The 24635-nt window shown below is 39.4% G+C and overlaps 1 protein-coding gene across 2 annotated transcripts in view; it reads left to right on the forward strand.

Moving 5' to 3' along the window:
* The first annotated feature begins 878 nt into the window (after positions 1 to 878).
* Pir (pirin) overlaps positions 879 to 24635 on the forward strand; it is a 103589-nt gene continuing 79832 nt past the window's right edge. The window contains exons 1-3 of one of the 2 annotated variants that reach the window (XM_027432673.2): positions 879 to 1149; positions 3170 to 3298; positions 13069 to 13161. In XM_027432673.2, coding sequence (XP_027288474.1) covers positions 3203 to 3298; positions 13069 to 13161 — 189 coding nt within the window. In that variant the 5' untranslated portion in view covers positions 879 to 1149; positions 3170 to 3202. The remainder of the gene's footprint in view (positions 1150 to 3169; positions 3299 to 13068; positions 13162 to 24635) is intronic. The other variant, XM_027432674.2, reaches the window with a different exon arrangement.

A 24635-nucleotide genomic window follows, 5' to 3' on the forward strand; every position in this document is an offset into this window, starting at 1 on the left:
TTCATGACAAGAGAAACGTGCATGAATTCAAAACGTAATCTTATGAATTCAAATTTCACTATCTGTAATAAAATTTTTATTGAAACCTAGCCATATACAGAAAGTGTTGTCTATGACTGCTTTCTTGCTACAAAAGCAAACTGGAGGAGTCTCCATGGAAATATATATATATATATATATATATATTATATATATATATATTCCTTTTCAGACAGTTTTCCAGATTTATTCTAGAGTCATTGCTTTCACTGTTTTCCCAAGACAAGACAATAAACTTTCTGGTGTTTAAAGAACATTCAGAATTGCAGTCTTGCCTGCCCCCTGATTAAAAGTCCTAGGAAAACTGGATTGCTTCCTGACTGGGTACACATCCTCATCCTCTTGAGGGCAACTCTCCAATGCCTTCTCCCCACATCACAATAAAAACCAAGCCCTTAATCACATGCCTACCTATTAGAGTGTGCCCTCTCTTTTGGCAGGAACATGTTTTGGCTCTTGCTTCTACTCTGCTCCCTGGCCCCGTTCTCACTGGCAAACAGCAAGAAGCATATTTATGAGAAACAACAGTGTAGCACCTAGGAGGAGGTAGGCTCATTTCGCTCTCTTTACAATCCTACAATGTTGGTACTATCATCTTCACCACTCCTACTTCACTGGGAACCTGATGCACAGAGAGGCTGAGTCACCTGCCCAAAACTGGACAAGTGGTTAGGAAACATTCTTGTCCGTAGAGCCAACGGGTGGGGTGACAAACTGACTGGAGTGAGAACAGGTTTTCCAGGTGAATCTAGGGGTATGCAGAGCGCTGGAGCATCCCGCACAAGGGGGAGGGCAGCGCGCCCCCACGAGGCCGGGGTGCACATCACTCCTTGGCTAGAAGCTCAAAGGCAGACCCAGAGAGGTGGAGTCTGAGAATCCAAACCTAGGGTAAATAAAGGGAGTGTCACCCTGTCCAAGGCCCCTGAGACCTAGAGACTCCCGCCTCCCCGAGGCCAACAACGAAGTGCTGAGTCACGCTGACTGACGACTGGCGCTCTGCAAACCGTTCTTCCCTAAGCTGTGTCCCTGACGCTGAGGTCCTGACGCTGTGGAGACTCTAGGCGCTGCCGGCCGGCCGTGGCTTCCCTCCTGGGCCTGAGCTACAGCAGAGTGAGTGGCCTGGGGACCTGTCCCCATCCCCCGCCAGGGTGATATATGTGTATTACTGTGTGTTTGTGTTGGTGGGGGAGGAGATGCTGGTGTGTGTGTGTGTGTGTGTGTGTGTGTGTGTGTGTTGGATCAGGAGATGCCCCGACCAGTTTTCATGATGCTTCCTTTCCCAGCCTACTACTGGCTCCTAGGGGAGCTGAGGGAGGGAGATACTTAAATAGCACCGAGATTTGGTGAAAAGGACCACAGTTTGGCTTTTCTCCAGAGAAAACACTATAATTAGCTAACTGCCTCATCCTTGTTCGTGTGTGTAGTTTCTAACTGTGGGAGTCTGGGAGGACCCAGAAAATCTAGGTGGAGGCAAAACTACTTACTAGTTGCATATGTCTTGATGATGACGGGCCTGTATTCAGAAGTTCATTTCTGTGTCCCACATTTCATGGCCCAATAGGTATATATTGATTTGCTAGAGAGGATCCATTTTAGGATCTGCCTTTACTAACTGGAGGGTACCCCTGTGTAGAGTCCCTACGAATAACAGCATCTTACTTTCCCATAGCACTATTAGAAACTTTTGAGGTAGATATTTCTTTCCTTCCTTCCTTCCTTCCTTCCTTCCTTCCTTCCTTCCTTCCTTCCTTCCTTCCTTCCTCGAGACGGTTTCTCTGTGTAGCCTTAGCTGTTCTTGGCTGACCTGGATCTTGCTCTGTAGACCAGACTGGCCTCAAACTCACAGAAAGCTGCCTGCCTCTGCCTCCTAAGTGCTGGGATTAAAGGCATTTGCCACCACCGCCAGACTGAGCTAGGTGTTTCTTAATCCCATTTTATAGATGAAAAAGCTGAGGCACAGAGTCCAAGTGAAAGCAGGCTGGAATGTGTCAAAGCTGAGATATAAACCTGAGGTGTCCAGCTCAAGAATCTTGTTGAAACACTTCTCTTGGTTGCAGTAGGAATCTTTGAAGGATTGGTTAGCATTCACTTGGTGAACAGATTTGAGGATTTAGGATTACTTGTCTGCAAACACCTGAGGTTAGAAAGAGGGTTGATTGTATCTGTTCTGAGATATTTCCTATGTTAGAACTTAGACTTCTTCAATAAATAATGAAACACTCTTGAATAATAAATGTGGTATATAGGTTGTGCCTGTGAATCATGAGTTCCCTTGCCGGGAGCAGTTCATACATAATTTGTCTGTGCTTCAGAGGACTTCATTAGGAAGTGCAAAGATTTTCTGCCTAAAAAATTTCCTGCACAACACCTATATAAGATTAAGCCAGTCAGAATTCCAACACACATGGGAGGAAGGTTTGTGAAGTCCCACCCCTAACTGAGGAACTTGGGCAGTTGGAGGCTGCTGGATAGGGAGTGTCAGTATTCTTCAGGAAAATGGCCCCTGTTAGGATGCCCATGCTTCAGTAGATGCACAACAAGAACAGCACCACTTAGACTCAGTAAGCTATGGAAAATACAGCATGAGGCTGGGAGTGAGATGTGATGCGGGGTCAGAAAGGAATTGGAGAGGGAATGAGGGGTTGATAATGATAAAAAAACACATTATATACATTCTTGAAACTACTAAGGAATGATTTTTTTTAATGGCCATGGACTTTAGAGATAGATGAGTAATTGAATCCAATCACCCTTGAAGATCTCTTTCAATGCCAGCACCATCATATTCTGGTGACAATCACATACCTCTAGCTTTTTCTCTTTGCTTCCAGTGCCACCAAAAGAAGCCCCACTTCCATCTTCCATGATACCTTATGGGGTGACCACTGAAGTGTGTGTGTGTGGTAATGGGGTGTCAAGAGATGCCACTGAAGCAGAACATATGAAATGCTATGAACATTAGTAACTACTAATACATGTTCACCATCATTGTGTTTTAACAACTCAATAAATTACAACTGTTAGAATTTGGGACAAGTCTAATGTTAATACCCTTCGTTTAGAGTCTGTGGATATTTCCTCCATTGTGATTTCTTTTGTTGTCTTTCATCTTTCCCTCTATCCTCTACAGCCCTACAGCAGAACGTTCTTTTTACACTTCAAAATGGGATCCTCTAAGAAGGTTACTCTCTCAGTGCTCAGCCGGGAGCAGCCAGAGGGGGTTGGAGCTCGGGTCCGAAGAAGCATTGGCAGACCTGAGGTACGCTGGCCAGATGACTACTTTGTGCTTTCCTTTCTGAAGGGACTGGTGGAATAATGAAGGGCATTTGGGAAGAAAAGGTCAAGATGGTCATGAGCTTCCCTGTGTGGTGCCTTTCTTTGGGTTTCTATTGCTGTGAAGAGGCACCAGGACCATGGCAGTTCTTAAACGAAAAACATTTAATCAGGGTGGCTCGCTTACAGTTTTCAGAGGTTCAAGCAAATATCATCATGATGGGGAGCATGGCGGCATGCAGGCAGATGTGGTGTTGGAGAAAGAGTTGAGAGTTCTATATCTTGCAGGCAACAGATTGACAGTCACACTGAGGGAGGCTTGAGCAAAAGAGACATCAAAGCCTGTCCCCCCAGTGACACACTTTGTCCAGCAAGGCCACACCTCCTAGTAGTGTCAATCCCTTTGGGGTTCATTTTCTTTCAAACCACCACAGTGCCAGAGGGACAAAATGAAACTCCACAACTGGGGCCCCATGTGGATCAACCCCAGCCTAAAGGAGGATTCTGGAATGTGGATCGAGAGGTTGTAGGTAGCAGATGCAGTTGCACTGTAGGAGATGGGTCTGATTTTCTTTGCATGCCCATGTTCTGCCTTGAGCTTTCAGCCTCAGCACACTTATCCTCAACTGTGCCCAACCTGTAGCCTCTCCACCCTTGCTTACATGCTCATACTTCAAAGCACAAGAAGTGTGGCTCTTACCTTCAGATTCCTCGGAAGACAATCTGATTGGCTCTGCATGGGTCCTGTCTGTTGGCTAATCACACATAATAAAGGATTTGTATTTGTGCATTGAGATCCAGCTCTGCAAACCTCGGGTGTGGGGGCAGGAGCACAAGGGAACTCAGAGATTGTGACTCTAGATTTTTTTTAACATTAGAGGCGTTCTTAAAATTTGAATACTAGGGAATACATGAAATTTACAGAGGGGCCTTAGCTACACAGAGAGGTATCAAACAGTGATCATAGCCAAGGGCTTGAGGCCCCAGTGCTATCCCACATTATATATATTGTGAATAAGAGATGAAATACATTGTAGGGGTAGATTGGGTTTGGGGAAGTAGGACTGATTTCTTACACTCCACTTTAGGATTTTCATACTGACTTGTTGCTAAGCTTTATACCTCTCATTACATATGGGTTGCTTTGTCTACTTTTTGATAAAAAGTGTGTCTGAAAAATGTTCATGGAGTTGTTTGTTCAGTACTGGGGATTGAACATAGGGAGACCCTTGCATATGCTAGGCAAGCAATCTATCATTGAGCCGTATCCACAGTTCTGCTTTTAGATTTTATTTTGAGACAAGAGTCTCACTAAGTTGCCTAGGCTGGCCTTGAACTTAAATCCTCCTGCTTCAGCCTTTTGAATTGCCAGGTTCACCTTTGATTATAGGGTTTGGAAGTCTTGCCTTTCTTCAGGGAGTGGTGCCCTGCATTGTTGATGGGTTTGATGTTTTCAATTTTAAAAATTTAATTGAAAAATGGTGTACGGCAGGATATTTTTATATTTGTATATGCCAAAGGAATGGTCAAAACTAGCTAATCACCATCTGTATTACTTCACATAATCATTTTAAAATCTAGTCTTAAGCAAGTTTAACTATATAATATGTTGTCATTTTACAGTTAACAAGTGCTATTGACTTCTTGAACTTATTCTTCCTGTCTGACCAACATCTTTCCATCGTCTCACCTCAGCTTCTGGAAGCCACCATTCTAGTCTGCTTTGCTGTTTGTTCAGATTCCACATACAAGTGAGGGTATGCCTTGTTTGTCCTTCTGTGCCTGGCTCATTCCACCCAGAATGATGCTGACCAGCCATCACAGTGGGTAGCAAACACTTTTCCCTTGTCAGCCCCATCAGTCTTTCTTCTGTCTTGTGCCTCTGCCATTTTTCTTTCCAACATTAACTTTTTCATATATAGCTCTTGAAATCCAAAAATGTACCATTTGTCAAAGACAATACACAAACAAGTTTATCTTAATGACTGAATGCATAGGGCCAGATGGAGGTGGTGTCTATTAGATATCATCATCTCATCGATGGAAAAACTGGAAAGAGTTCTGAGACCTACAGATGCCTGTTAGTATGCCATTACTATGTACTGAGTGTAGCTATTACTTTGATAGTCCATCTGTCAAGAACGTTATCTGCTGAGAATGTCTTAACACTTTTTTAAATCCTGTGAATTTCTTTAGTGGTCTGACAAAACCTATCAATTCCTTTGTAAAACAGTCTTTTGAAGTGCATAAAACAGAATAGATGAATTTCTAAGAAAAATTGCTTGATATTATAACATGGCTGAGCTTTTTATCGATGATTTAGCCATCTTGTATTTTTATATTAAACAAAAGTTTTGAGTGATGCATCTAATCACATTCTAATTTCAAATGTGAACAATATTTTCTCATACCTATTCACAGATGTATTATGTTATGAAATACCTTTTGTTTCTATTGGTCCCGGAATCACAGTTACTGGTAATTTATTATAATTGACTGAGCTTAATCACAATTGAAGAAGAGACTTGATTTTAGTCTGGATATGACAATGATAGTTGTACAGCAATGTGAATGTGCTTAATGTTACTGAACTGTGTTCTTTTATAGATTTTATTTATTTATTATGTATAGTCTTCTGCCTGCATGCCAGCAGAGGGCATCAGATCTTATTTAAGGTGGTTGTGAGCCACCACGTGGTTGCTGGGAATTGAACTCAGGACCTCTGGAAGAACAGTCAGTGCTCTTAACCGCTGAGCCATCTCCCCAGCCCCTGAACTGTGTTCTTAAGGGTGCTAAAATGCTAAACCTTTGGCTTAAGGAGATGGCTTAGTGATTAAGAGTGCATACTGCTTTTGTAGAGGACCTTAGTGTGATTCCTACCACCCTTATCTGGTGATTTATAACTATCTGTAATCCAACTCTAAGCTGACGTTTTGCTTCTCACCTCTGAGGGCACCTACATTCATATGCACATATCCTCACACAGAAACTTAAATCTTTAAAAATGCTAAATTTCGTTTGATGTCTGTTTTACTATAAACAAAAATACTCAGAAAAATCAGAGGGTAGTGAAAACAAAGATGTAATTCCCTTGAATATAATTTTATATCTTTGAATTTTATGCTTTATCCCATATAAGAAACCTTCATTGAAAAACCTAGATTTTTTCAAGACCCTGATATGCTGTTTAAATTAAGGTCTCTTGTGTCACAGGTATTCTGTAGCCTTAATGGAAGAAAGAGGAATAATTCAACTTTGTTTAATCACAAATGAGAATGAAGGTGTTTCCAAATAGTTATGTTTTACATTATTGGGGATTATATAGAAGACACAATTTTGTGTCTTGAAGTTTTTCACTTAACATGGTGACACAAGAACTTTCTGTGTTACTATAACTTCTTCATAACATCATTTAAAAAATATGCCTCCTTTTAGTGTATAAGCCCTACTGTCATTCTCTTGTTCAAGACCCTGGTTTTGACTGTTGATGTTACTAACATATTTCCACATTCTACAGAAAGTTAAACCCCTTACCCCACCCCCAAATCAGCAGAAATGAAGGCATTTGTCTACATTAAGGCTACACTCCGAAGTCCATACACCGAGGCTTATGTCTAAAGACATGGAAACTTTGGACTGCAAAGCTATTTTCACATTGAAGCTGCAAAACTGCTCCATTTTAGTAGTTGCCACGAGTGCTTTTTTTACTTTCTTTTTCTTCCTACCACTATAAATGTGGAAGTTGAAGAGGAACTGACAGTAAGCCTTTCTATAGTTAGCAATAAAGAAAAGATTGGCTGGTGCTGGTGCTGGCTCACATCATCACTATAATGATCCATGGACCAGACTAGACAGTCATGGACTCTGAATGACTGACTAGCATGTTGTTAGGAGGTGGTTCCTTTGTCCTCCCAGGAAAGAAACCCACCATCATCAGTACTTGTCTTTATGCTGCCTGATTCCAACAGATACTATTTAATAGAATGGCATTCTCTGTGGGTTATTTAATTACTTAAGAGAATAATTTGAAACAAAGAAAACTAGAGGACATCACATAATGAATGTCCTGTTCCATTTCTCCCCTCAAAGTATTTTGAGCAGAAACGCAGATGTCATTTTTCATAACTGTTTCAATTTCCATCTCTGAAACACAAAAATAAGAGAGGACAATGGGATCTATGTGATACCAAAGCCAAAGGGGTGAACTATTTCAAGGGTGGGAGGTGATTAGCAAGAGGGAGAATGAAGACAGGAATAGATACATGGTATAAAGATATACAAAAATAACACAATGAAAATCATCACATTGTATACCAGCTAACAAATTAATGAAAACATGTGGAGGGGGATGGCACAGGAAGATACGATGATAAAAATATAATTGTAGTCCTGTTATCATATTGGAACATTAAAAGAATTCCTTAATATTATCAAGTAACTGTTTGATGAAACAATCGTAGCCACTTGTCCCCTGACACAGAAAGGAGGAAGAGAACAAAAGCAAAAGGACAAATATCAGCTGTCCATCCTCATTTCTAAAAGAATGACCCTAAAAGTTCTATCCTGAATTGCTGTGTGCTACCCATATTCAATCATAGGACCTGGCCACAAGATGCTAAAGAATCTAGCAAAAGCACCACCCAGAGTTTGTGTGGTGCTCTCTGAGTATTTAGGAGTATTCTAGACTCAGTAGAATACCATTTGAAAATCACAGCATCTGTCCTATCTACAAAAGGGCCTGCCATTTCTCATAGGCCCTTCCAGCACTTCCAGATTTCCAAAACCTACTGGGCTGTTGGAGCTTTATTATGGGGTTGCTACAGGCCAGGGGGCTGGTAACCACAAGTTTTGTTTAGAGCTCTGAAGAACAATCTTGGAAGCTGCTAGTTACATTTGGCAGCTAAAGTATTTGAAAGAAAAGAAACACGTTGGAAAAGAGAGATGTGATTGAATTGCGGACCCAATTAAAACATTTTAGAAAATTAAAAGTTCTCATAGAAGTCTGTTCTTGTGGACAGGTGGTACATATTTATTGAACATGTTGCTCAAGCTCTGGCACATGCTTAGAGATTAGTAAGGACTGATTTTCAGGCTGGTAAGTGGCACTTCAGTACATCAGTCTAATGCGAACATACTCTTGTTTATTGGAGTGACTGTTATACATGCTTCTTGCTTGTCTTCTACCCAGTTGAACAGTTCATCCCTCTGACTCTTGTCTTGATCAGCTACCTGAATTCTGTAGTCCTTTTCTTATACTGACTTTCTTCTTGTGGTTGTTTTCACATGGCATAGATTGGTGACCGGACGAAGCCAATATGCAATGAATACAAATAATATGATATGGTTTAATTGCCTGTGACCTTCTCCAAATCAAAGTTTGTGAGTCTATCCTTCAAGTTGATGGTATTAGCATATCCTTCAAGTTGATGGTATTAGCAGGTAGGTAGGGTCTTTGGAAGGCAGTATGTCATGAGGACAAGATCTACATATCTGGAATTAATGAGGAAGATCACAGAGAGTTAGTGGAAACCTGCCATCATGTAAGGAAACAGAATGTATTGCCTATGAATCATAAAAAGTATTTTAACTAGATACTAAAGCTGGTGTTGCTTTAATCTTGGACTTTTGAGCTTCCAGCACCAAAAGAAATGCACTTTAATTACTTTGAAGTTACTTTATGATATTTTGTGATAGCACCTTGAATGGATCAAGACAAAAGATGATACCCATTTCTTCTATTGTTTTGGGCAACAGTTCTTGTATTCTATGTAGCTATGTCTATATCAAATAGTTATTTGGCCACAAGCTTGACGACATGCCTTTTCATTCTTTACCAAGTGGGCTGCATTTTCCCAACCTTTCAACTTTATATTTCTTTTGATCAACAATTGTGGGTTTGTATTATTTCTCTCTTCTTCACTTTCCTACAACTGGTCAAAGGGAACCATGTCACAGCTCCAACACTTTGTTATAAATACCTTTAGCTAAGTTAAATATCTAATTTTATTACTCGAGAGTTCTGCTATCCATGAAACACAAGGACAAGCTTACAGTTCCGCCATGTTCTTTGCTTTGTAACCAGGAACACCTTTGCTGCAGCTTCCATTATGTACTGTATTTCTTTCTGAGACATCATGTGTACTTGTTCCGGATTGTTCAGCTAGTGCTTCAGAAAACTGGGGTGCTTCCCTTCCTTTTGAGCCCTCCACATTTCACACTCCAATGACCAAAATGTAGCTTTTTTTTTTCTGGGATGACTCTCAAAAGCCTTCTAGCCTTGAACTCATTACTCAGTCCCAAAAGCTGCTTCCACATTTTGTAGTAGCAGTGAAGACTCACTGTTCTATGGGTGGCTGATAGTGACAAGGGTAGACTGAAAAGAGGGAACTTTGTGTTTTCATAGTTTATTTGAGAGCAGTGTATTTGCCCATATAAATTTCTTTGACACCAAAAAGTAATATTTATTCTCATCTTCACCCATATTAAGAGACAAAGGATAAAAAGACACATAATTTGCTCAGTTGATACACAAGAGCTAGGTAATTCAAAATCCATGGTAAACTTAATAAACTAGAAAGGGAAGTGCAGCTCCTTAACCATATAAAGGGAGTCGAATGAAAAGTAGAAATCTGAGATGAATAGTCTGCTTGGCAATAAAATTTTAAACAGCCAGTTGTATAAAATCAGGGACAAGACAATGACATCTACTGCCACCATTTCTAGCTAGTTTTCAAAAAAGATAAGCTAAAAAGAGGTGTAAACTAGGGCTGGTGATGAAGCTTGGTGGTGGAGTGCTTTTGTATACCAACTTTTTTTTTTCCTTTTGGGCCACCAAACAGCTCCCAGATCAAGAACACAGAGACTTATTAGTTTTGAATGTTTGGCTTAGCTTAGGCTCATTTCTGGCTAGCTCTTTGAACTTAAATTAACCTGTTTCTCTTGATCTACTTTTTGCCTTGGGGATTTTTACCTTTTCTTACTTTCTTGCTGTCTCTATGTCTGGCTGGCTAGCAGTTGTCTGGCTTCTTGTCTTGGGCATATCTCACTTTCTCTCCTCGCCTCCTTCTTCCTTCGTTCCTCTTCTCTTGAATCTAGAGGTCTCCTACTTATTCTCTCTGCCTGCTAGGCTTGCCTATCCTTTCTCATGTGTAGGTATTGGTCATTCAGCTCTTTATTAGACCAATCAGGTGCCTTAGGCAGGCAAAGCAAAACAAATGCAACATGTCTTTGCATAATTAAACAAATGCAGCATAAACAAAAGTAACACACCTTTACACAGTTAAAATAGTATTCCACAACATTTCCGTAGTGTGCATGAATCCCTACCTTCCATCTTCAGCACTGGGGGAAAAATACAAAGTACAAGGTTTAAAAATGAGAAAAGGCTGGGCTATTTGCTTATGAGAAAAGGTCGAGTTATTTGCTTATGGGTGTTGGTTGAACTGTTGCTCTCAAATATTTGCTCCCTTCCTGTAATAGGACTGTGTGTTCCCATCTCCATCTTTAGGTGCGTTACCCATGAGTCCCAGGGTAAGTGTCCTCCTTGTTTGGTTAGTTAAAAACATGCATGTGCTGTTTAAACTAAGTTCCAGAAAGAAGATGCAGAGGCCAGCTGGACTCAGGAAAAATTGTAATTTGTGCTTTTAAACTAAGTCAAGCAAAAACTATTTTTATGAACTATTGGGGAAACATACTGGTAAGTACACTGGTGAAATGAACGTCTTAGAAAAAAAAACTTAAAAGAAGTGACAGTAATTCCCAACAGCAAACTGTTCAAAATATAATTTTAAGTGCAGTTTATGATTCCATTAGAGTATGTTAGCCAGAAAAATTAAAATATGAGCAAGACCTCTGTGAAGAAAACTATAATCCCTTATTAAAGGACATTTAAAAGACTTAAGTAGATATAACATGTTTATAGCTGGGCAGTGGTGGCACATGCCTTTAATCCCAGCACTCAGGAGGCAGAGACAGAGGCAGGCTAATCTGTGAGTTCTAGGCCAACTTGGTCTACAGAGTGAGTTTTGGGACAGGCTCCAAAGCTACATAGAAACCCTGTCTTAAAAAAAAACACGGACAAACAAAAAATAGATATAACATGTTTATAAATAATATAAATCAAAATTAATTGACCCCTAGGTTCAAAGATATTCCAGTAAAACTTCTACCATCTTCAATCACAGATGCTGAAACAATTTCTAAACAAATGGAAAAGAATAAGCAAGACAACCTTGAATATATGTTGATGATAACACAGCTGTTTCTACCTGTTGACTGACCTTGAGGTTATTTTTCAGTAGCCTTTGCATCAACATTAATGCATAACATTTATAGGAGATATCTTAAACTCAACAAGATCTAAAATTAATTCAGAACTATTTTAAGACTGCTGCTTCTGTAATATTCCTTGATTTGTTGAATGGATTTACCGTATTTCCAGGCACCATAACAAGAAATTTGGGATTTACTTGATAGTTTTTCTACTTGCCTCATAATTTCTACCTAATCACTCAATGATTCTCCATCACTACTGCTATTATCTTAGTTCTGACCCTTGCTCCCACTCAGAATACCAAATATCCACTATCTTCTGTAGAGTGATCTTTCTAGACCTAATTTTCTCATCTCCCAGGATAAGATCCAAATTCCTTGAACTATAAACTGGGCAATGGTGGCAAGTGCCTTTAATCCCAGCACTTTGGAGGCAGAGGCAGGCGGATCTCTGTGAGTTTGATAACAGCCTGGTCTACAAGAGCTAGTTCCAGGACAGCCTCCAAAGCTACACAGGGAAACCTTGTCTCCATCCCCCCCCAAAAGATTTGAACTATAGTTAGTTATGGTGGTGCACGTCCTTCATCCCAACACTTAGGAGGTAGGAGGATTGAGAGTTTAAGGACAGACTGGGATACAAAGTGGGAACTTGTTCCAGAAACCAAAAACTTTAATCCTTTGTCCATCTCTTGTCATAATTCTATGTGTACTATAGAGACATAATATGTATATTAAAATAAGATATATCAAATTTAAATATTTACTCTTTTTGATTTGTATTGCTACAGACATTTCTATTTGAACTATTTTAATAAAGAATAAGTATTTGTATATATGCAGATACATGAGATTAACTTGTTGATAGAAGAAATTAAGGGCTTATTAAATAAAAATGTGGTGAAAATCTGTTTCTGTGTAAGAATATTCAGGAACATTTAATTTTATGTGCACATGGAATTCCAATGAGTGATGGACAGAGACTTTGTCAAGCATACCAATCTTGTTTACTCCTCTTCTTTCTGGAACATTCTCCCTTCTCTCCTTTCCAATTGATTAACTCCAACATGTACTTCAAGACTCAGCTCAAGAGCCACTTCCCTGGTAGCAGATTCCCTGATGTCGCCCGTTCTCATATGTGTGAAGATGTTTTCCTTAATAGCACGCATAATAGCATTTTAGAGATTGATTTTATAGACTCCTACCTCATGAAACTAACAATCTGTTACAGACTGAACATGACACATTTGACTATATCATAGATGATCATGAAATGTTCACTCTTCCCTTACAATGACAATCCCAATGTAATTGATGAATCCTTACGTGTATGCATTGTTTCCTTCTCAATGTAATTTGCATTTTAGAAGATTGTTCACTAACTGTGCAATCTTCAATGAGTTTTGTAAGATATGTCTATGAATGTACCCCTGTACCATGTACATGACTTAAAAGCCATGTCTAACATGCCAATTTTTATTATTCCAGTTGAAAAATTTGGATCCGTTTTTGCTGTTTGATGAGTTTAAAGGAGGAAGGCCGGGAGGGTTTCCTGATCACCCACACCGAGGTTTTGAAACGGTGAGTATCAAGATTTGACTGGAAGCATGTGTCTTTCAAAATTTGACTTTTATTTCTAAAAGAAAATCCAATTAGAAGCAATGGATAAAGACAAAAATTGATTTAGAAGTTTCTTGCCATGGGGTGCTATGTAGCTGTTATAGTGATTTAAAATGATTTAAAATTATCCTCAAATTTGAATACTATTTTAAAACACTTTTTATTAATTAAATTTATATTTATTTTACATCCCCATTGAAGTTTCCCCTCCCTCCTCTCCTCCAGTTTGCTCCCTGCCATCTCTCCGCTTCCTCCACACCCCATACACTTCTCTGTTTCTAATCAGAAAAGGGCAGACTTCCCATGGATATCAACAAAGCATGCCATATCAAGTTGCTGTAAGACTAAGCACCTCCCTTGTATGAAGGCTGGGCAATGTGACCCAGTATGAGGAAAAGGGCCCCAAATGCTGTCAAAAGAGCTGGAGACAAACCCTGTTTCCACTGTTAGGAGCCCCATACTTAGACCAAGCTACACAATTGTCACATATATGCAGGGGCCTAGGTTAGACCCATGCAGGCTCCCTGGTTGTTGGTTCTGTCTCTGAACTCCTATGAGCCTAGGTTAGTTGATTCTGTGGATTTTCTTGTGATGTCTTTACTTTGCTGGATTGCTTTTAATATTATTTAATTTGTGTCCCACTGACATTTCTATATGAGCAGTCATTAAAGAGCAAGAATTGGCTTCTTAAAAATATACAATTAAAATAATTTTCTGGAGCTAGAGGAAACTAAGGCATGATTAAATCATTTTATAAAGAAAACCTGTTTTTTCACAAGAGTATACAGAAATGTTTAACTTTGTGTAACATAATATTATAAACACCAACATATAATCAAAGAACTCGATGATTTTTATATTAAGTTATAATGAATTATAATTAGGGAGCCAAATGCTGGAGAGATGGCTCAGCCATTAAAGGCTAGGCTCACTATCAAAAATATAATAATTAGGGAGCCAAAATTTAACAGTCTAAAATTTCAGATTTTTGGGACATACTCACATATTTATAAATTTAATTGCAAAATTTAGAGATTCTGTTGGACACTATTTCTTTCTGTTTTAGTTAGATAGGAAATATAGATGTGTGATGTGATATTGTGGCATTTTCAATGGCTTCGACTCTTCACACACATACATATTGGGACTTTACAAAGTCTAGCTATATCTTCATGAGAACCACCTGTATTTGTGGTAAACAGAGCAGGGCTTATTAAAGGCTTAGTGTATTTGTAAAGCCAATTAGTGAATGAATAAATATTTGCCCATGCAATATTACCAACATGCAAATGTTGGTGGAGGGTGATCTTTCATATGTTGGGGTTGTGCTGTGTGTTGGGGAGTGTTGGTAGGAGACAGGGATGAGGCTAAAGAATGAGGTTTAAGCTTTGCTTGCTTCCATATGTACTCTAGTTAAGGAAGTAAAAACAGGGAAAGATTTGATCACTGTATGTAACCTTGGAAATATTTAACCAAGAAGCTTCCAGGAGCAAGATGAGGCTACTTAGACCTGTGTTGCTTCATTTATCCATTAGCCTTCAAGTTCTTCCCTCTGCCAGCACATTGGCTGCACTGTCCTATTTCACCTCAATAATGGGAGCCATGCTTTCACCTTCCTTATACCTATATTTGCCCAGAATTCCATAACTCTGGTTGCCATCTTGCAAATTCTTTAAGCTCTTTCCCGTATTAGTATCTTCATCATGTTTCCCAAACAACCCCAAAGGGGATGCACTTCTCCATTTGGTTCCAATGACATTATGTTTGTACCAGTTTAATATTTATGTATACCTTGATGCTGGCCTTGAGCAGCTGTCTTTCATTAGAGGTGAGAGTTGAGAATTACCTCAACCTCCCCTTACCTTGCTCAAGAGAATTATAAATTATTTCAGTTTAGAATAGCCCACACTTGTCTGCATTCACTGTGTAGGGATACTCAGTAACTGGCTCTTGTTAAAGATGATGACTATATTAAACAAAATGACTATTGAACAGATTGCACTTGTTTCCATTATGTAAAATTGAAGAAGCTTAGCTATAGAATATTGATGTTTGGTCCTCTTCTCATTATTAAGAATTTCCCCTTCAATTACACTGTAATTACATTTTATCCTGATTTGTAGATTTTGTATTTATGAGTTCACTTGCCTGGAAAATTCATTGCTAATTGCCAAATCAATACTTATAGAGCTTTGGTGATAATTCAGGGTGTTAGAGCTGCCCAGTGTGTCTTTTGCCAGCTGAGGTGTAACAAGGTGATGCCTTCTTTGTTGTTTCACCTCTCATAATGTAGACCAATGTCCTTGTAACAACCTTAGTGTCACATTTCTTATATTTTCCGGCTTTTTGGTATGCTTCCTATTCAAAATGATTCTTGAGCATTGCACAGCTTGCTATCTAGTTCTCCTTCACAGAAGGCTATTAAGTGTGCCTTGTTCACGGAGAAAATAATGTGCATTCAGTAAACTTCCTTTAGGAATGACTTGGTGCTGTTGATTGAGAGTTCATTGATATCAGCGAATATATATATATATATATATATATATATATATATATATATATAACATTTGGGAGGGTCTTTAAACAGAAATACTTGTATAATAACAGCAGTGTTCCTCAACCTGTTGGTTGACCCCTTGAGAGTTGACTGACCATTTCACAGGGATCACCTAAGACCATCGGAAAACACAGATATTTACATTATGATTAAACAGTTACAAAATTACAGTTATGGAGTAGCAACGAAAATAATTTTATTGTTGGGGGTCACCACAACATGAGGAACTGCATTAAAGGGTTGCAGCATAAGAAGGTTGAGAACCACTGTAATAGAGGCATACATAGATGGGAGTAACATGAAAAATAAATGACCCGAAGACTGATATCGGGGTTCAAACTTTAAGCTGAATATCAGAAAAGCAAAGCAGCTGGTCACTAGCTTCTTACCTCTACCTCAGGCTGAAAGGGCTGATCCTGTCTCCACGAGCTCTCACTAAGTCTCAGACTGTAACCTCTCCTCAGCATGGCAGGATAATAAATGCCCCATACTAAATACGTGCTCCTGTCTTTTATACCTCTCTAGTGCTGGGATTAAAGGTGTGAACTAAAATTCTCTTTTAGACTGATTCACTCTTGTATAAATCTGGATGGCCTTGGACTCACAGAGATCTGTCTATTTCTTAATCCTGAGACCTAGCTTCTGGCTACTGGGATTAAAGGTGTGTGCCTGGCTTCTATGGTTTGTGGCTGACTTTGCTTTCTGAATCCTCAGGCAATCTTTAACAAATCGTAAATAATATATCACTACAGATGGGCTGACAAAGTCATTGTTGCCAGAGACTTGAAAGAGACCAATCTTAGATTGCCATTAGCACCCAGTGGTTCAGGACTTGTTCAGTGTTTTTCAAGACAGGGTTTCTCTGTTTAACAGTCCTGGCTGTCCTGGAACTTGCTTTGTAGACCAGCTTGGCCTCAAACTCACTGAGATCCACCTGTGTCTGCCTCCTGAGTGCTGATATTAAAGGCATATATCACCACTGACAGGCCCAGGACTTGTTAATTAAGGGATCATGATAGTTTTATAGAGCATTATTACTTCAGATCATGAGAAATTACTATGACAATTTTAACTCCCAGAGTGTAGGTAAGCCAGGACTTAACTTTCTCTAAATATCAACTTTTAAATCTGCAATTTAGTACTCAGAGGCAGAGGCAGGCGGATCTCTGTGAGTTTGATACCAGCTTGGTCTATAAGTTCTAGGTCCAGGACAGCTTCCAAAGCCACAGAGAAACCCTGCCTCGAAAAACCAAAAAAAAAAAAAAAAAATCTGCAATTTAGGACCAGAGGAATGACTCAGATGTTAAGAGCACTTACTGCACTTGCAGAAGTCCTAGGTTCAGTTCCCTCCCACTTTCCTTACAACTATCCGAAACTCTAGTTCCAGGGTGTCCTCTTCTAGCATCATTTGGCATCAGGCATATATACAGTACAGTTACATCACACACAAAATAGTAATATATGCAAAATAAAATAAAACATCTTTTGAAATTATAAATGGAAAATGAAGCCTGCAATTTAAAGCCAAGTCTACTTTAGGCTCCTATTACTTCATCTCTGGAGCTCAATCTAAATCCTAAACGCTTGTCGTGTTTGAAAATTCTGAGTAGTATATAAAATAAAAAATAAATAAAATGGCTTGGAAATAAATAAGAGCATTAGGATCACCTGTTATGTTACATTGCCACCTAGAAGTAGTAATTTCTATTGTTTGTTTTTTTTTTTCTGGTATCATGCTACCTTTAAAAAAAATGTAACATTATACCATTATTCTGACATTCTTTAAAAATCTAATTAAAAGATGGCATTAACTTACTTATTTAGTGTGTGTGTGTGTGTGTGTGTGTGTGTGTGTGTGTGTGTGTGTGTAGGTCAGAGGTCAAAGAATAGCTTTCTAGAATTTGTTCTCTCCTTCCGCTATGTGGATCCTACTCAGGTTAGGGTGTCAGACTTAGTGACAAGCACCTTTACCCCTTGAACCATGTCACCTGCTTTAAAATTTTTAATGATCTTGGTAAGTGTCTGGTCATGACTACTGCACCCATCTGTGATATATGAAGACACATACTTTTTATCAGCATCACCAATATTTACTCCACTTTTTAAAGTGTTTGCCATTTTAACAATACAACTACCTCGTCGTAGTTTTTTTTCTCATCGTAGTTTTAACTTACATTTTTTCTGAACAAGGTTGATTTTCTTTAAAAAGGTTGATTTTGATTTACAGATATTTTTATTGTAGCGACTTATATCTTTGCCCGCCCCCCACTTTGTGCTGTGATTAACAATGTGTGAACTATATGTATTTCTTTTTCAATTTAAACAAAACCTTGAAATGGACAGAGTCTACTCTTGTGGTTATTGTTGTTTTATAGAAGTTCTTTGTATATTAAGGAAATCAAATCCTTTGTAGTGATAGGAGTTTTCGATAGTGGTAAGAAGGGTGATGGTTGCTTTGCATGCTTCCAAATACAAGCCCTTAGGTACAACATAGATATAAACTACAAGGATGGTTTTGATAGCCAGTTCAATTGGCTATGCAAGATGGGATAAGTTCCCAGATCCAGGTGATTTTGTTATGCCCAAGTAACACAAGTATGCACTGAACATTCACATAATGGTGTGTTAGCAGCATCAGTGGTACTTCAGATAGTGCTATTTTGGAGCTCATGATTACTTTTTAAGTGAAAATGATATGCTAACACATGAGTATGAAATACAATATATTTTGAGCAAAAGCTCATCTTTTCAAAATTTATAGCTACACTTGATCAAATAAATCCTTAGAGTATTATCCTATAAAATTCTCACTGCCTCATGTAGGGTCCACAAGCCAGCAATGTTATCTCCTGGAATATTCAGACTCCACCTCAGGGCTACTGGATCTGAATCTGTCCTTTAAGGACATCACCACAGAGTGAGCGACATATGCAATCACATCTTAAAATGCTGGTTCATCTGACTTTCCACACCAGAACTATTAGGATTCTATGAGACAGATAAGAGTGAAAAACTTGATTTTACCCTGTTCATGGCTAATCAGCCTTCAGATTCTTAGATTTATGTAGCTCTCTATTTTTGTTGTTGCCTGACCACTTCTCTTTAAGCAATCCCAATAAATGAAATTTATTGGGTCATTAAAAAAAAGCAGACAACCTGAAAATAGAAAGTATGGCTAACTGGGAAGAAAGGAGGGTGAAGGAGTGATCAAAATAAATTATATGCACATGAGAAGTTGTCATAATGAAACCCTTTATTATGTACAATCAATATACACTAATAAAAGCATTTTAAAAACTTGCCTAAAAAAGTCGAAGAAAAGGCATACCATGGAGAAAGAAGTACAACTAGTGGTCACAACACAGTTTCCTGCCAGGAATCCAAATTTCCGGAATAGATTGATTTCAAAGGGCCCAAGCGGTAAGCAGTAGAAGACAGAGCAGTTAGCACATTTCTGCTCAGGGCTGATGTAAAATTCCCCTGGAGTGACTATAATGGTCAGAAACACTTGACGATATGAAAATTAGGCAAGCCTTTCCAAAGTTTAGTTTAAAACAGAGGTATGGATACTTCATACACTACTGATGAGTTTTCCAACTACCTTGTGGAGAAGAGGGGTTTGTACCTTTCAAAATCACCTTCAAATGATAGAAGCAATACTTTTCAGATTTTAGGGCTGAAAGTCTTATGTTTCTGGGTACTCCTCAGTCCTGGGCAAACCGAGGTAGTGGATCATTCTTGTTTAATTAGAGTATATCATAGGGGCTATGGAGTGGTCTCAGAAATCATAAGAACTGCTACTTTTGGACAGGACCCAGATTTGGCTCCCAGCAATCACATCAGGAAGTGTATTAATCAGGGTTCCCTAAAGGAACAGACTTGATAGAAATATATTCTATCTGTTCATGTATCATCTATCTATCTATCTATCTATCTATCTATCTATCTATCTATGTAAATTTTTTGGAGCCAGAAAAAAAATCCTGTTAGAATTAAACCACTAGATCTGCTTCATGGGGAGATATTAGGATGCTGTCTGTGTTCTTAGTTAAGCTGAAAATATATCTTAAAGTTTCATTACAAGCCTCAGCAAGTTCCTTGGTTTTTGTTAGGACAAAACCACCCTATTTCCAAGGGTGTGCCCATCAGAAAAGCCAAGCTCATAACTCCTGGTTAGTAGCCAGCAGCATTGCTGAACAACATCCTGGAAGGAAGGGAAAGGCCCTAGTGATTCACACTTACAACTTGTGACAGACCTCAGCCCTTCTGTCTCCACATGGTTTTGTTCTTATTCGCTGTGAATTATTTTCTAATGCAAACCATTCCAAGATGGCTGGATCCTGGTTGAAAACAAAAGCTTGATTATATTCAACAACAAATTTTGCAAAGAAAGAAAACATTCTGAGCCAGGCATGGTGTCACACACCTGTAATCCCAGCACTTGGGGGCAGGAGGCAGGAGGTAGCTGTTCAAAGCCATCCTTTTCTGCATTAGGAAGTTATAGGCTGACTTGAACTGTAAGAGACTCTCTCAAAAAGCCAAAGAAAAATATTGTGGGAAAACTGGGAAATGATACTTTGTCAACATCATAGAGACTGTCCATTGTTCAACGGTTATTTTATAGTGTCTTTAACAGTGATATCCTGCTATTCCTATGGACATGAGAAAAAAAACAAGACTGCCTGAAAGAAGCGTGATGGTTTAATGCAGTCTGGGAGCTTTGGGGCTAGAAAAGGGAGTTGTAGATATTGAAAAGGAGGAAAAATTTATATAGAGATAATATGATAATAAAAGAAAATACTGAAGTGGCAAATCTGCCTTTGGTTAATGATTTGACTGTTGGGGGCAGAGGCTTGGGACTTGTCCTGAAGTTGCCAATATAGGCAAGCATGTAGGTTTTTAAAATGTATGTTGATTTGGCATTGTTGGTAGCAAAGCTAAAGGATTATATAGGAAGGTAGCAAAAGCAATCCCCACTCTAAGATGCCCCTTAATACCAATATACCAAGAACATCAAAGTATGGTACCCAAACTGGATCATGCTGATAGAGAAAAAAACATACATTGTAACAATTAGACCAGGTTCTTGCATAGACTTAGGTCATCTCCAACAGGACACTTAAGAAATTTGTAACATTACTTCCGAAGAATGTTACTGAGTGACTTGGGTCTCTTCCAGATAAAAGGTGGCTAGTTTGTGCTCTATTCTAGTTAAATCAGCTAAGCTACTAATATATAGAAGTATGTAATAGGAAGGTTAACCCATGGGCAGATTCTTCTAGGAAACGTATTATAGGGGTATCATCATAGGGTCCCACCAGCAGAAAAGAATGCCAAAGTAAAAGCATAACTGAGCATGTTTCCTAGTTTTAAAAAACTGTGTATGTGTGAGCATGTGCATACAAGAGTTTAGAAGTGGGGGCGGAGGAATTTGGTTTACACAAAACTTAGGAAATAGTTAAGGAGGAATGAAAGAGGTTCTGTTAAAGAAGCTTAATGGTCCAAGTGAGGAAGAAACTGTCTCTGCTATCAGAAAGGTGTGAGAAGTTTCAATAAAACCCTGGCCACTCAGTGAGGGTGTCATCTTCAGAGGGGGAGTGATGAGAACAAGAGGTAGAAACTGGACAGTAAGCTCATGGCAGAAGACCCAAAGCAGCAGTTCTAGAAATATCCTTGGTTCTCTGGCCAGGAATGTTAGAAAGGAGCCCTGGTTTCTCATCTCCTCAGTGAGCACCCTGACTAGCGGTTATCCGTGTGGGTGGATGTGTGTGTGGGGACTAGACCTCCAGTTCAGACACTGATCCCTTCTGGCGGCAGCTTAGAAACAGAATCTTCAGATTTTCATGATAAAAATATATATGTCCCCCAATTTTAGCAATCACCTAAATGATTTTAGGGTTACTCCTTCAGAGGAGACAATGTTGGAGTAGCAATAAATAAAACCCCATTAAAAAAAACAATGTGGCCAAGAAAATAGAACCTTTGGCCTGAGTGGAGACCTATCATTCCAGCTGGGCAGGGTCAGTGAACTGGCTAAGGGCCCACTCCTCTGTAATGCAGCAGTGCCCCTAGGAAGGCTGGTCTTTAGCTAAGTTAGAGGGGAAGAATAATTATCCCTATAATGAGATACCGTATTTCCTTCCCAGAGTTTCTGCCCCTAACACAGTCAGTCTCTTACCAAACATAGTTATGCCGGCTTTCCTGAATTACTCAGGAAGATGTAACTTTCCTTTTCTTCTTTGTATTTCTTTTCTAAGCTTGTATTTCCCTAACACTTTAGACTCCCTTATTCCTTTTCTAAATCCTCCCTCCCCACCTTGTGGCTTCCCTGCTGCTTGGCTAACCTTCATGCTAGCTTAACTCAAGTAGCATGATTTTATTTTACATTTTCTTCTCTTCTCTATTCTTTTGCTGGAGGTAGTTGCCATGATTTACATCTTGCTTGCCCTGGGGTGTCTTTCTTGTAGATTATAATAAAGTTGTCCTCAAGCTTCAAAAATCAAACCAAACCAAACCAACCAACCAAACAAACAAACAAAAACTTGGCCATTTAGTAGGGCCTTAAGAAATAAAACTGATTCTATGGACAGTGGAGGTAGAGGTAGAGGCATGTAGGAGAAACTGTAAGTAGCCCAATCAGACAGAAACTGTGTAAGGGTGGAGTGGGGCCTGAGGCAGGTGATGGAATCTACTCTAAAGTTTGGGTCATTACTCAGGAAAGCTGCCAAGGCTACATCAGAATTGGTTTCAAGTCTTGAACCAATGGGCATTGCTACATCCAGAAACTCCCAAGATGACATAATTTGTTTAAAGTAGATGCATCTTAAGCCCAGAAGTTTAGCTTTTGTTGGAGTATTGCCTATGTCAGTGGATCTCAGTTGAAGGTAATTTTGCCTACTAGGGTCCTTCCAAAATTTCCAGCCATTTCTGGTTATGGCTCTAAGTGCTACTGCCATCTAGTGGGTAGTACCCAAGACTGTTGCTAAACTTACTACAGGAACTGATGCTGTCTGGGACTAGGGACCCAAACTTACTTACCTGAAAGTGACAAGTAATGGTCTTGCTTCTCTGAACTTTTGGTATTTTGAGGAAATGGATCAAGTTAGTTGTACCCAGGTATTTAAGATCATTTATTTTACTTCCTAAAGCTATAAAGGAGATCAGTCAGGCGTATCTGACCCAATGATGCCCAGAACAACCTTGTGCCTAAAAAGAATTAAAACCTGGTCTATGACAGTGAACATAGGCTGCATAGGGGAAAGTAGCAGTTCAATTGCAATATTCTTTTAAAACAGTTTGAGTAATTTCTCAATGATTTTTTTTCTGTCAACCTCACCCATACTGTATTGTGTATTACATATTATGTTCCTAGAGTTTTTGTTGTTGTTTTTCCAAAACAGGGTTTCTCTGTTTAGCAACAGTCCTGGCTGTCCCATAACTTGCTCTGTAGACCAGGTTGGCCTTGAACTCACAGAGATCCATTTGCTTCTGCCTCCTGAGTGCTGGGATTAAAGGTTTGCACCACCACTCCTTGGCATATTCCTGGAGTTTTCAGGTAGAAAATAGGGAGATGGGGGATTGTAATAAAAAGTCATTAAAACATTATAATTTCTGCTTGGGGAGACTACTCAGTGGCTAAGAGGGTGAACTCCAAACCTGCCCAGGAGTGTGTGTGTAAATGGGAAATTTAGGCACTTCATTTTCAGGTGCCTCTCTGATAGCTTTTAACTGTAGACTAAACCAAGTGGGATAACTCTCCTTTAGTCCACAACAGAGTGGCCCCTTCATGACCAGATGGCATATTGTCTCATGATACTAGGTCTTTAAGCACAGGCACCATTCACATGTCAAAAGACATATTTGCTTATAAATGCAGCTATTAACAAGGCCTGCATCTAGTTTAATAAGGCCTGACGGTAGACCAGTGGTTCTCTACCTTCCTAGTGCTGCAATCCTTCGGCACAGTTCTTCATGTTAAAGTGATCCAAGCCATAAAGTTATTTCATTGTTGCTTCATAACTATAATTTTGTGACTGCTATGAGTCATAATGTAAGTATCAGATATGCAGGATATTTGATATGCAATCCCTGTGAAAGGGTCATTGACTCAAGGGGTCGAGGCCCACAGGTTGAGAATCACTGCTGTAGATGAACAGCATATATCATTTGAGTCCACAGGGGGCTCTCTTAAGCAACATGTTGTAGCTACTGACTTTTCCACTGGATGGGGCTAGAACACTGCTGTGAGCTCAAAGTCTGAGTACTCATAGACCGTTGGTAAATCATTCACTTGAGACCTTCAGTATAACCCAGATGGTAAAATAGTAGAAGTGAGCCCCTTTCCCACATTTTTACAGGAGGCAGGAAATGGCAGTTACGAAGCTAGCTGGTGTTTAAACAGGGAGTCAGGGGAAGGTTTTTTGTTTCGTTTTTTAATTAAGTTATTTATTTTGCATCCTGACTGCAGTTTCCCCTCCCTCCTCTCCTCCCAGTTCTTCCTTGATACCTCCCCTCTGTCTCCCCCATGCACTTCTCCTTTTTTTGTATAGAAAAGGGTAGGCCTCCCATGGGTATCAACCAAACAAGGCATATTAGGTTTCAGTAAGAGTAAGCACTTCCCCATGTATTAAGGCTGGACAAGGTGACCCAGTATGAGGAGTAGGGTCCCAAAAGTCAGTAAAAGGGTCACAGACAGCCCCTGTTCCCACTGTTAGGAGTCCCACAAGATGACCAAGATACACAACTGTCACATATATGCAGAAGGGTCTAGATTGGTCCCATGCAGGCTCCCTGGTTGTCGGTTGAGTCTCTGTGAGCCCCTATGAGAAGTTTTGTCCAAAGAATTCCTCCTATGATTGAGTGCCTGACTTTGAAGAGG

Source organism: Cricetulus griseus, chromosome X (genome assembly GCF_003668045.3).
Source record: "Cricetulus griseus strain 17A/GY chromosome X, alternate assembly CriGri-PICRH-1.0, whole genome shotgun sequence".
Lineage (NCBI taxonomy): Eukaryota > Metazoa > Chordata > Mammalia > Rodentia > Cricetidae > Cricetulus > Cricetulus griseus.